Source organism: Cryptococcus neoformans, assembly GCF_000091045.1.
Source record: "Cryptococcus neoformans var. neoformans JEC21 chromosome 6 sequence".
Taxonomy (NCBI): domain Eukaryota; kingdom Fungi; phylum Basidiomycota; class Tremellomycetes; order Tremellales; family Cryptococcaceae; genus Cryptococcus; species Cryptococcus deneoformans.
Genome location: NC_006691.1, coordinates 633,343 through 646,120, shown reverse-complemented (window position 1 = coordinate 646,120; position 12,778 = coordinate 633,343). Strand labels below are relative to the sequence as shown.

General features: G+C 48.6%; 4 protein-coding genes and 1 non-coding gene across 5 annotated transcripts in view; 4 read left to right on the top strand and 1 right to left on the bottom strand.

Annotated features, from left to right (window-relative positions):
- CNF02220 (mitochondrion protein, putative) overlaps positions 1-237 on the top strand; it is a 1,390-nt gene extending 1,153 nt beyond the window's left edge. Inside the window, exon 5 of the mRNA XM_571320.2 lies at positions 1-237. This exon is cut by the window's left edge and continues 185 nt beyond it. The gene's annotated coding sequence lies outside the window, so the exon portion shown is untranslated.
- Positions 238-1,552: 1,315 nt separating this feature from the next.
- Positions 1,553-3,115, top strand: CNF02210 (expressed protein). The gene is made up of 4 exons (XM_571318.2): positions 1,553-1,791; positions 1,842-2,102; positions 2,162-2,256; positions 2,310-3,115. Exons 1-4 carry the CDS (start codon positions 1,760-1,762, stop codon positions 2,966-2,968), a joined length of 1,047 nt encoding a protein of 348 aa, XP_571318.1. The 5' UTR covers positions 1,553-1,759; the 3' UTR covers positions 2,969-3,115.
- A 124-nt stretch (positions 3,116-3,239) lies between these two features.
- On the top strand, positions 3,240-3,335 carry CNF02200. The gene has a single exon. It is a non-coding gene; the product is annotated as a tRNA-Glu (tRNA).
- Positions 3,336-3,840: 505 nt separating this feature from the next.
- On the top strand, positions 3,841-4,854 carry CNF02190 (hypothetical protein). Its single transcript, XM_024657392.1, has 5 exons — positions 3,841-4,107; positions 4,169-4,179; positions 4,261-4,334; positions 4,400-4,492; positions 4,544-4,854. Exons 1-5 carry the CDS (start codon positions 3,907-3,909, stop codon positions 4,783-4,785), a joined length of 621 nt encoding a protein of 206 aa, XP_024513142.1. The 5' UTR covers positions 3,841-3,906; the 3' UTR covers positions 4,786-4,854.
- Positions 4,834-12,661, bottom strand: CNF02180 (acetyl-CoA carboxylase, putative). Its single transcript, XM_571316.1, has 12 exons — positions 12,402-12,661; positions 12,057-12,139; positions 11,740-12,005; positions 11,302-11,693; positions 6,729-11,248; positions 6,588-6,678; positions 6,353-6,538; positions 5,814-6,296; positions 5,561-5,752; positions 5,402-5,508; positions 5,148-5,347; positions 4,834-5,096 (listed from the first exon to the last, which is right to left on the bottom strand). Exons 1-12 carry the CDS (start codon positions 12,481-12,483, stop codon positions 4,985-4,987), a joined length of 6,714 nt encoding a protein of 2,237 aa, XP_571316.1. The 5' UTR covers positions 12,484-12,661; the 3' UTR covers positions 4,834-4,984.
- Between the last annotated feature and the right edge of the window lie 117 nt (positions 12,662-12,778).

The following is a 12,778-nucleotide window of genomic DNA, read 5'->3' as shown; positions in this document are numbered from 1 at the left end:
TTGACGGAATTTGCGACGCTTGGGCGATTCACTGGTAGACGTAGACGCGATTATGTCCGAATGATTATCCAGAGGACGTACGGGCTTCTCTTTCCTCCTTCCTTTCTGTAGCTGCTGATAAAAGCGTGATGAAGATGAAAGGAGCAAGTAGTTGGGTGGCTGGTATTGTGAAATCGTTACTCTTGTAAGAAGGATTGCCTAGCCAGTGGCGATCGATTACCCTGATCTCCCTCCACTCATAGCTGCCAGCTGCTAGTGTCGATGAATACATGCCAGCTGTATTTTGTTGAAATGCACTCTCCCGACTTTTGTTTCACTAGTCCCCCCGCCCTTCCCAGCTACTGTCACTCTTCTACCAGTAATCATGGGTCGGTCTCTGGTGTGGGCCTTAATGGCAGCCATGGCCCCCGCAGACGCTCTTACTCTTCCAGGTTCAGGGGCAGTCTCTTCATCGCTCGAGGGGATTCCCGTGCCTTGACTTGAAAGCAGACAGTCCTGCCGACATTTCTGAATATGTATTTGCTTGGGTCAAGTCATGTCTGCCACTTGCTAACCGCATCGATAGTCAATTTATGATCGGCCTTATTGACAGGTGCACTGTTCAACTGTACATGCGGTATAGAGCTAGCTGGGCCAGCAAAAGCAACAAAAGCGTCGCAGACCGCTGGTTTTGAGTTTATTATCGCCGTCGCTTCTCCAGTCAGCTTCTTGTCTCTAGAACTGCCTCAACCACAAGATGAGAACGGATGCTCAACGATGAGAGTGTCGCTTACCGGCCTTTCATCTCTACCTCTTCACAATCGGATGTGAACTCTGAATGCCCCAGAGGAGACCTAAGGAAATAATTCCGACTCATGGTGGGATATCACCTCTGATGTGTCACCTGTTGAGACGGAATTAATAACCCACAACAGGGGGCGGGCAAGAAATCCATTGCTGCCCGTTACGCCATAAGGAACGACACCACCAACGAGGTATCTTTTATCATGGGCGGCGGTGAAGTGACTTCCACCTCTACTCCTTATTGGGACGATTACAGTAGCGTGAGTTCATGTGAATTGTAATCGGTTCAGTAAAGTATCCAAATCATTGATGATTGATGTAATGGCATATACCTGGTTGGGGCGCCGCATGGCACCAACAAGTCACTAATACAACTCGTGAAACGTGTATTACTCCAATACACGGATAGTGGTTGTGAAAACAGATATTGATAATAACAGAAGACGAACAGTTGCCTCCGAGTGGGATACTCTTCTATGCACTTTTACGCATGCTGAGAGTTGCCACGAAAAGGAAGAAAAGCTTTGGGCATTCACGGCAACGGATTGATGAATTCTATTGGCGCGAGGCAGAAGCCACCCGCACCATCTATCTAATCTACCGTACGAGGAGCGAGTGCTTATTAGGTAAACCAAATAGTGCAGAAAAAAAATAAAATGATAATAAAAAATGAAAAAATAATAAAAAATTTACGGCGGCCCGCCCCGATCGATTTGTTTGTGTTGTTGAAAAAAAAAATGTGAGGCCATATGTGCGTTTTAAAAAAAAAAACCTAACAGTGGCTTAGCTACTTTGCTTTCAAATCTGAAGTAAATCCCCCTTTCAGAGTGGCCATTACAATTCAACACATAGCTCAAAATCAAATCTTTTCGGCTTAGGAAGAATTGATAGAGTAGAGAATAGGAAGGTCACAGCGTAACCAAACAGTTGACAGCGACGGCAAGGCACAAACCAACCATCTTTGGTCCTCAAAACGATGGGCGTCCAGAACAAGGACATTCGCATTAAGTATGTTCATAACCTTGATACGCATACACATTTATACTGACAGTCCGCAGTTGGGATTCTGAACCCCGTCTCACTAATCATCTCGTGAATCTCATTGCAGCCAACTCGAGGTATAGTGCTTGTATCTTCGGTAGCAATACAGGGGATCGTTGGCTCATCGAGCGCGAACTTTGTCTTGAAGTTTTGAAGCAAGAGCCTTGGATGAGAGACAAAGAAGTACAGGGGTGGGTACGGAGGTCAGCAAATGGGTGGGAGGCGACGGATAAATGGACAAGCGGGATGGTCCATCCTGTGCGGAATCGTCTGCATCTGTGAGTGGTCTTGCCGAAGGAGGCTGACACAGGACGATGACTGATTCTCCATGCGTTAGGTTGGTCAAAAGGATGAAAGAAGGGTGGTATAAATCAAAGTATGCAATCGATCCGGAATGGAGTCGTGAAGAACAAGTTCCCGAAGTGACGCGAGGTATGTCGCTTCCTGCCCTGCATTCTGCACCTACTAATTTATACCACTTGTAGTCACGCTCGGGAGGGACCATCCTTACTATTTTACTCTTCGCTCCCTTTGGCTCAAGAACCAACATCCTGTATCCGCTTCTACTCCGGCCACTGTCCAGTCTTCACATGAACAAAACAAATGTAAACAACGCACTGCCTCCACATCAAGATACTGGCCTTCGGCGAAAAATGCCAATCATCTCGAAGGGCTCCATAAGCAAAAAATTCAAGGAGATGCGTCGCAAATGATGGCCGAATGTTTCTCCGATCCAGAGGGTGAACAAGAGCGGTCACCCAAACGACCGCGAATTGATGCTTCAGACCGAAGTTATGAGGGAAACCCTGATGAGGAAGCTGTTGTTGAAGATACTTTGGCGGAATCTCCTCACCCGGCAGATGAACCAGACAGTCGGGAAAGGGAGGGAATGGGAACACCAAAGGGGTCGAACAGACATAGAGTGCAGGAAGGTTTCGGGGTTGAGAATTCAGTAGCGTCGCGCCCCACTCCTTCGTCAGAAAAGAGGCCGAGGGGACGGCCCAAGGGATCTTTGAATAAGAAGGGAAAGAAGATCGAGGTGCATAATGAGGGAAGAGAAATGCCAAAACCTCTTGATGGCGAACCTGTCAAGAGGGGTAGAGGGAGACCGAAAGGTTCCACTAATAAAAGGAAGCAGTACTAAGCTGTCATTCAAACAATGATGGGTTCTACACACATCGGGATAGTTCGAAAAGGACTTCGTTTATTTCTGGGTTCCCCTTAGATGTTTATAGATTTTCTGTAATGTACCAACGCTTATCATGCTATTGTATGCATCATCACGTTCGTGGTATGAACTACGGTCTTCTTTTCTGTCATTATGTTTAAATAAGCAGGAGTTCATCAGAAGTCAACTGAAATTTATTGTTTAATTACAAATAATAAGATAACCCAAGACAGCCTTTGTATGATACTCTTCAGTAGTATAACGGTTAGTATAACCGCTTCTCATTTGAAGTCGTTTTCTTCGGTGGACGCGGTAGACCAGGGTTCAACTCCCTGCTGGAGAATTTTTTTATATATTTTAGACACCCACTAGAAATAGTAAAATATCGGGATAAATAATTATCCCCTCGTTTCCCTCCACGAATATTTCATACCCCACTTCTTTTTGAAGTTATGTCTTACTACCTGTTGATCTACTTCATGTGCTAAACTTCTTTGGATTGAGTGCAAGACACTTTAAGGCCGGCGTACGCTCATGTTGTGTTGTTAACGCGTTAGAACGGAGGAAGTAGAAGAAGAGTAATTGGCTGGAAAGTGCCCGCTTCTGATTCTGGCGGAGCAGTATCCGGCTTATTGTGCTTCGCAGTGGGATAGAGCACAGAAGCCACAATAATACAGGCTATCAACGGCTCGAGTGAATTATCACACTACGTACAGCACTTATTAGTTTTTGAAGTGGTGTGAGCTAGGCTGGACACAAGCCCTTCGACGGACATCGATCGGTCTCCGACGAGACACTCGGGAGCCTAGGTTTCACCGATGCCGCTGGCTATTACGTAGTGTGTCCATGGTTTGCCCCTTCCATCTCCTTCTGCCCCCTTTCCAGCATCCATAATTACCCCAGGCAGATAAAGCATGTCTGACAGCGCTCAGCGCAGCTTTCGCTCTCAACTGTCCTCATTCAGATGGGCCAACTCAGTCCAAGACGACTCTCAGCCTGCTCCCCCGCCCTCGACCTCAAATCCTTTTTCTCGAGCATGGAATAGTATGTCGGGGTATATACCCCTCCGGAATGAAGGCAATAGTCAGGAGGAAGAGGCTTATTTCGCTTTAAGTGTGAGTACCTGGACACACCATGTGACGTTTCTGGAGGCTAAAGCGCTGACACAATCGTCAGAGATGGGAAAGGTGCGTGTTTCCTTCGTGCTCCTTCTGGCTTTCAAACAAGCTCGAAGCAGGAGACTGATCTTATATGTATTCTAAATCCAGATTCATTGGATTTCTGGCTTGTTGTGCTGGTGGAATAGCATGTTTTGGTATCGCATTCCTTTTCCTGCCCATTCGTATGTTGTCACAGCTTCAAAGAGAATACTTTGTCGTCATAAACATGTTTGTTGACAATCAATAGTTGCCATTAAACCACGGAAGTTTGCGCTCGCCTTTACCCTTGGAAGCTGTTTGTTTATGCTTGGATTCGCCATCTTACATGGTCCTTGGAACCGTATGTTGCTTCCTTGCTAGGCACCCTGATTTCTAACATTTTTGCCCGTAGATTTCAAGCATATCCTTTCTCCAGAACGAATTCCCTTCTCTCTTTGTTATTTTGGCTCTCTAGGCCTCACCCTCTTCTTCGCCATCGGTATCAGATCCACTATCGGCACACTTCTGGCCTCAATCATACAGGTCGTTGCCCTGTTGTCATATGTGATAGCTTATTTCCCAGGCGGTATGACTACTTTGAGACTCGGAGGTCAAATGGCTATGAGAGGCGCGGGGAACCTATTACCAATCTAATAATGTGATGCGAAGTGATTAATAGCTGGTAATAATGCTACCATCAGTCGTCCGACATGAATCCTGCATTTATCTATAGAGAAATAATAATGAAACCAAACAGTCGTAAGGGATGCGGAAACCCAATGGTACATATACAATGCGATGAGAAATACCACCATTCTTAAGCGCTCTTCCAGCCGCAGCCCAAATTCACCCTTTAAGCTTGACCTTGCATCCCAAGTTCGGCAAGCACCTGTGCCTTCTGCTCCGCTGAGAGACCTTCTAAGATTCTCTTGAAACCAGACATGACTCCCTCCTGGTTGGTTCCGCTATAATTATCGTTAGTGCGAGACAGAAACTAGAGGCATAGTAAGACTTACGCCCAGGAAACCAAAGTGTCGGAACACCACTCGTCGCGCACACCCTGGATGAATGACTCAATAGCTTCTCCAGATTTTTCGATGTACGCAGCCACCTCGCTGTCGCTGGAAAGCTCGATGGGAATGAACTGCTGGAGAAGCTCTTTTCGCTCAGGATAAGTAAGACGAGGGTTGGCGTTTTCAAGTTTCTTGAGAATACGCTACAGATGACATCCTTGTTAGTCGGCTTTACATCAGATATAACTTCAACTCACAGTCTCGCTTAACTTTCTTCTCAAAGACCAGTAGATCGCACGACGAGAGTTCTCCCAGTCACAGGGAATACAGTCGGCTTTGGCCTTCATTCGACCACTTCGATCGTCTAAAGCTACGTCAGCGATTCATCGCACAACACGAGGTAATTGGATACTAACGGAGATCGGCAAACTCAAGAGCGATGGATTGGTAAGCGGGGCCGAGATGTTTCTCACGAGCTTCAAGCTTAGCTGTCGCCGCAGTCTTCTCTTCAGGAGAAGCGTTGGGGTTCTCAACTTCCTTCTTGAGTCGGGCGTATTCCTCATCCAATCGTGCCATGGTAGCCTGGACCTTTGGCTTACGATATTTAACTGTGCGAGGTGATTGATTAGCTTTGCCATGCATATTATGCTAGACGGTAGTGGAACTTACCCTCCACGATACCCTCAGGTTCCAAGACACCACCCCTAGACTCATTGTCGACAAACATGGTCATGTGTTCAGGGTTGATGGATGGGTCCAAGACTACCCACGCACCACCTCGCAATTCCCCATTGGGTACGAGATAGACAATGACAGGGTGCTTGTAGCTACTTAGACCGTCGACGATCTTTGCACCCTCCTTGAGAATGGCTTGCGCCATGTCGGACATACCGCCGGAGAAACCTCGGAAGTTGGCAAAGATAACAAGTGGGAGGCCCTCTCGGTTGGCATCTTCGATGGCAGTAGCAGTCTTTCTGGAGCTGTCGGGGAACCAAACGGTACCAGCAAGGGACACGCGACTTTCTTGAGAGTTCTCATTCGCGGGGTCGGCAGGGTCGACGCGCTCGATGGATCGAGTCTCAGCGGCAATGACTGCCACGGGTATACCACTGATTCTTCCTCGACCAGTCACAATGGTTTGAGCCCAGCCGCCTATGTGATTGTGTCAACTTTGTCATCGCAAGATGAGAAAAACAACTATCACTCACCCATCGTCTCAAAGAAACTACCGTTATCTAAGATACCAGATTTCCAGCTCTGCACACCATCAATGTCCTCACTGCAACCAGACAAGAAGTTTCGAGGGTCGTAAGCGGCCTTGGTGGGCTTCCACTCAACGGCTCGGTCCCAATGGTCACCAGTAGGCAGGATAGGGATAGCTCGACCACGTTGTTCTATTGTAAATCAGTCACGACTCATGAACAGTCAATTTGTCCAACCTACCGGGAATGAACATCAAATAGTTGATGATTTGTAGAGCACCATCCAGGTCGCTGCCCGCAGTCAAGTGAGAGATACCGTTTTTGTACATGATCTGGGGCAATAGATTAGCTGACTTATTCTCGACTGCTTCATTGGGCTCACCTGAGGACCACCCAACTGGATGTTACTCGTGTACACCTCCTTACCCAAAACTTTGTTGATAGCTTGAGCACCAGTTAAGATAATCGGTTGACCTTCTACTTGAACAACACGCTGTCCCAATCTGACAAGGTAGGCACCAATACCAACCGATCGTGCAGTTACCATAGAAATAGTAAAGATGTCATCGTATGCCCTGGAGGTTTCACCCGCAATCAAACCGGAGCCTCGTAAACATTCGACACCCAAACCGTCTTTGAGACCGATAACGGACACAATCTTATGCCTCCTCTCTCCATCGACCTCAATTTCGTCAGTGATCACACTGCCGGGTCCCATGTCATTAAGCTTATCAAGGTTGGCGGGTGTGAGGTAGAGATAGTCAAAACCTTTTTCAGGCTTGCCAGCTTCACGCCACGCAACATCGAAAAGAGCCATGACCTCCTCAGCCAGGCCAATACGGGCACCAGAATTTGCGGAAAGGTAAATTCGAGGAAGACCGTGTTTACGGGCATACTGGGTCGCCTTGTAGAAGAATTCATCTTCAATTGGACCGAAAGAACCAATCTGATAGGTGATGTCGTTAGAGATGACGACGACCCGACGGCCTTGGGGATACTCGGGTGTCTTGAGGGTGTACACCCAGGCGACCATACCGCAGGTGTTGAGACCAGGAGCACGATTCACTTCCTGCAACTCACCATGCTCGTCAAAGATCAATTCGGTAGCAGTAAGCAAATCTGATGGAATCTTGATGTTGGGCAGATATGTCTGGAGATTATGCCACGCTTTGTCAGTCGCCTGTCGGAAAAGATCTGGGAAGTCATAGACATAAGTGGTGCCGATCACATGAGCTTGGTATCGACGAGGCTGGAGAGACTCCTTTGTTGAGTAAGGGAAGTTGACAGGCTGGAGATGGAATTGACCGTTCTCGCCAATGGATTTAAGGATGGACTTGCCCTTGTCGTTATCGATTTCCTGATAAGCCTCATACTTGACTACAAATCCTGAGACATTCTCAATGAACGATCGGATGGGCAAAACGTTCCCTTCCTCGTCTTCAATAACCACTCTGATCTCCGCCTGAGTCACACGCAACCTCCACAGCCTCTTGCCGTGACGCTCAATGAAACCAGCCAACGCCTCCTGGATGTCGTCAAAGGTGACATTGAGGTTGTAGACACAGTTAACCATGATGTGGTTACAGTCGGCTTGTCGGTGCTGGGAGCTGACAACTTCAAGGGTGTCAAGGATGTCACCTACGAGCCGGTCTGTCTCAGAGATAAGGTACTCCTTGACCTGCATGTTTCCTTGGAAACGACCCGGTCGAAGAAGCGCTCGCACAAAGAAGCGAACATCAGAGGTGTTCTCACGGCCAACAGCATGGTAAACGTGAATTTGTCGGTTAGAAGAAGGTTGAGGAGTGATCTTGAAGTTGGACAATCGTCCGAGTTCCAGCTGATAAGCAAGAGCAGGTTCGATGTCTCTGATAGCTTCTTCCTCCTTCCAATAACCCTCAACAGATTCGCGAAGAGTCACATAGGCTGGGTATTGGTCCTTGCGGCAGATTACGAAGCTGATTCGTCGAATACCTTTTCCATTAATCTCCGCAGCATACTGGTTTGCAAGCGCGTGGAATCGCTCGTTGAGCTCAATGTCAGACATCTGTTCGCCATTAAACAAACGTAGGGCGACATTCATAACATGAGGATGGCGGGCGTCCTTTCCGAATTTTTCGATGTGTTCAGCATGGCTGAAGGCGGGGTATATGGAGAGGAGCTTAGCAAAACTTTGCTCAAGAGAAGCCAAATCATTGTACGAAGTCATGAGACCAAATCGAACCGGCTCAGTCTTGGTGGTGACAACATAGCTGAGGTCAGACATGCTTGCGATACGGGTAAAGTCCTTGGTAGAGTCAACGCGAGGCGTGGCGGGCTCGCTTTGATGACCGCCGAGCTTGAATCGCCAGGTGATGATATGAGGCTCACCACCTTTTTCACCTGCTTCGTAGTCAAGGTGCAAGACGTTGTACACCCGATATGCTCGTCGGACGTACACTTCAAGGGCAGCAAGGGCAACCCAAGGATCATCATGATCGAAGAAAGTGGTGAGCACATCGAAGACGGTGTAACGAGAGTCGGTGACCTCCTTGAGAACATCAGCCGAAGGCAATCGATGGCCTGAGCCTTGCTGGCCGTAATAGCTGGTAGTGACAGCAGCACTGAGAAGTTTCTCCAACTGGCCGAGTCTCTCCTCATAACTCGGGAGAGATCCGACGATCATCACCTCCTTGGCCTTGAGTGCAACCTTGGCGGTGGGTCGACTGTCGAGAGCGGCAAGTCGACTAAGAGCATCATTGACACGGCTTTCGGGAGTCATGGAGGCACGAGGTGATTCGGACTTGATAACATCAAGCAAAGCAAGGACCAACTTGGTCTTTAAAGCAATCTTACTGTGGGAAAGGACGAGATTAACGACCTGATCAAGGTCTTTGCAATCATCTCGAAGCTTGAGAATGACGTTCTCTTGAGTACGGGTGGTGTCGGCGAAAGGCTCTTCAACATCGGCAAAGAAGCTTAGCAGATCCGCCCAAGTCTGCCACTCGTGAACTTTAAGTCCATGAGCGAAGGCATCAATCAGAACCTTGAGAGGGGAAATGGCTGCAATAACTTGAGGACGCTCTTTGGGCAAGACATTTTCTTCAACAAACACATCGATGGTATGTTGAAGCTTGCGACTAGGGAACTCAAACCGTCCGGCACGGCAAGAATCCAAAATGCTGCGGATTTCGTCCTCGAGCTTTTGAGGGATACGACCACTGAGGGTGGACATGACGCCCTGGGCGTTAGAGTACGGAAGATCGGCGTCACGAAGGGCAGTCTCGACGATGCGAAGCGAAGAAAGGACAGAGGCACTGTTATCGTAGCCGGAAAGGTTATCGTAAAGAACTTCAAGATGCTCGCGCAAACGTTGATGAGGCTTTGTGCCGTATCGACCGTTCTTTAATTCGAACGTTGGAAGAATACCCTCGAAAGGCTTAGCGAATTTGACCTTCGTAGGATCGTCGAGGGTCAAGATACCGAGCAACTCGCCGGAGGCCAGGGTCTGGCCAGGTTGCTTCATGAATTGAGCGATACCGCTCTCGCTGGCAGTCACTGACATAATCATCTTCATGACTTCGATCTCCGCATAGGCATCGCCCGCATCGACATGATCACCAGAGTCAATGAGGTACCGTACAAGTTTACCGGGAGAAGGGCTTCGGAGCTGACTTGGGTCCTGCTCATCTTCAATAAGTGTGGTCTTGGAGTCCACGGAAAGGACCATGGCGCCCACTTCTTCTCGGAAGTAAACCGTGTGAGTAGCGCCGCTCAGGGAGATCAGAAGACCACCATCGCTGAGACCTCGGCACCCAACAAAGATACGACCGCCGTTGAGGTAGAGAGTGAAAGAGTAGGCAGAAGACTTGGCCATGGCAAATGAATATCGCACATTCTCATAAATGAATTCACTCTTGAAGAACGTCTGGAGAGAGTCCTTAGGAGGAACTTGACCCTTGTCAAGGACCGATTTGTACTTAGCAAGTGACGCTTCGTAAGCAATATAAGCCTTAACTACAGCACCACAAACGACAGCGACAACAGGGTCCGGGCGTTCAGACGTCATACCCTCCGCGATAAGGCCATCCAGCCATTGGGTGGTAAGGGTGTTGTTTTCAAATTCTGGCTTCTCCAACAACTTGATCAAGTATTCAACAGTCGTTCGAAATTCACCCCGGATGCTCAACTCCTTGAGCGCGACGACCATCGATTTCCGGGCCTCACTCCGCTCCATGCCGTAGGCAAAAATGTGCCCGAATTGAGAGTCCGCATATTCATGGAGACCACCAGCAGAGGACACGGAAAAGTAACCCCAGACGTTAGAGTTGGAACGGAAGTTGAGCTCGGTAAGGTTACCGGAAGAGGGCTTGAACCCAGCGTCGGGGTTTTCACCAGTGATACGACAAGCAATGACATGGCCCTTAGGAGTAGGCTTACGCTGAGTGTTGACGGATTCAGGCTTACTACCATCGAAATCAATTTCTGTGATGCCGTGAGGGTCCATACCGTAAAGAGTACGGATGTCTCGGATTCGGTGTAGAGGGATACCCATCGCAATTTGGAGTTGAACGGCTGGGATGTTACAGCCACTGACCATCTCAGTGGTAGGGTGCTCCACTTGAAGACGAGGGTTCAACTCGAGGAAGTAGAAACTATCATCAGAGTGGGAGTAAAGGTACTCGACCGTACCAGCAGAGACGTAGCCGACCAATTTGGCGAGTCGAACTGCAGCCTTCTCCATCTCTTCAAATGTCTCCGGCTTGGCAATAGTGACAGGCGCTTCTTCGATGATCTTTTGGTGTCGACGCTGAACGGAACAGTCTCGACCGAAAAGGGAGATGGCATTACCGTATTGGTCGGCGATAAGTTGGACTTCCAAGTGACGAGCTGATCCGGCAAGCTTCATAATGAAGATCGGTGATCCTAAATAATCGATCATGAGCATCTACAACGTTTGAACACTTGATTATACTCACCAGGTACTTCGCCGGCAACAGCCTGGAACGAATTCTTGAACTTCTCTCCATCCTCAACCTTTCTGATGCCCTTACCACCACCGCCCTCACTAGCCTTGATCATGATCGGGAATCCAATCTTCTCAGCCCTCTCAAGACCCTCCTCCCAGCTGTGGACGCAAGCATCGTCGTACGCCTTGTCAGGAACCGTCACGAAGCCTTGGGGGGAAAGTATTGTGTCGGAAATGCCGGTACCGGACCATGGCATACAGGGAACTTTCGCGTGCTGAGCAACAATGGTAGATGAAATCTTGTCACCGAGGGATCGCATAGCAGATCCAGGAGGACCGATAAAGATGATCTTCGATTTGGCGAGAGTTTCAGGAAGCCGAGGGTTTTCAGAAGCGTGACCCCTGCAATGGTTAATGTCTATGTGCATGAACTGACAAAATAACTCACCAACCAGCCCAGACGGCATGGACACCGGCTCGCTCCGCAACATCTACAATGAAATCAACGTTGGCATAGTTGTTGTTGTTGCTTCCACCTGGGACCTCAACGTATCGGTCCGCCATGCGGATATATTCGGCGTTGATTCGCAAATCTTCCGGGGTCGCCATGACAGTGAATTCAATTTGACGATCAGAGCCAAAGGTTTCGTAAGACCATTTTCTGATGGACCTAATTTCCTTAACAGCGGCAATACCGTTGTTGGCGATCAAAACCTATAGGACGGTTAGAGGCTGCCGCTGTGTCAATAAAAAGCTGAAACTAACCTTAGTGATAACAGTGTGACCGTTGTGAGCCTTGACGAAGTCGGTCACCCGGCCAGAAGGTGCGGACTCGACAGAGTTGGCGCCTGTAAATGCCGGCGTTAGCAACTTCGCTCTTTCTGTCAATTCCGCCGTCACCGCCAGGGGTCAACAATCAACGATCCATGTATAGAGCAAGAAGCAGAGATCAACTCTAGAAGGTTAACGTATACACCATAGGGCTCTCCCGAGTCCGCATGGCAACCGCAATACCTTGTTGATCCTCCGTAGGAGCTTAGATCGATCGGTCGATGCGAGGCAATGGCTGCCTGTCTGAGAAAACCTTGGATCCATGCCGCCTGAACTTACCGATAAACTGGGCAACTTTGGAATGGTCGTATATGTCTGATTGACCATTCACGGCGCTCCCGTTGGGGGTAGCCGAAGACATGGTTGACGAGATTCGCCTGTTGGATTTGATTTGAGAATATGAAGACTGGGTATAGGTCGTGAAGCCGTCACTTCCGGGCGTTGCCGAGTAGCACTGGTATGAGAGAAGAAAGAAGGAGAGAAATACGGGGACGTTGGGGAGGAAACGTGTGAATGAGGATGAGAAATGTTGGATCAAGGAGTTAAATGAAGCTGAAGGGTACGTAACCTGAATTCCTCCTGTCTTTTGGGGAAGCCAGCGCGGACACCTCTCCGGCAAAATCATTCCCCACGCGTATACATCACACTTACGTAAC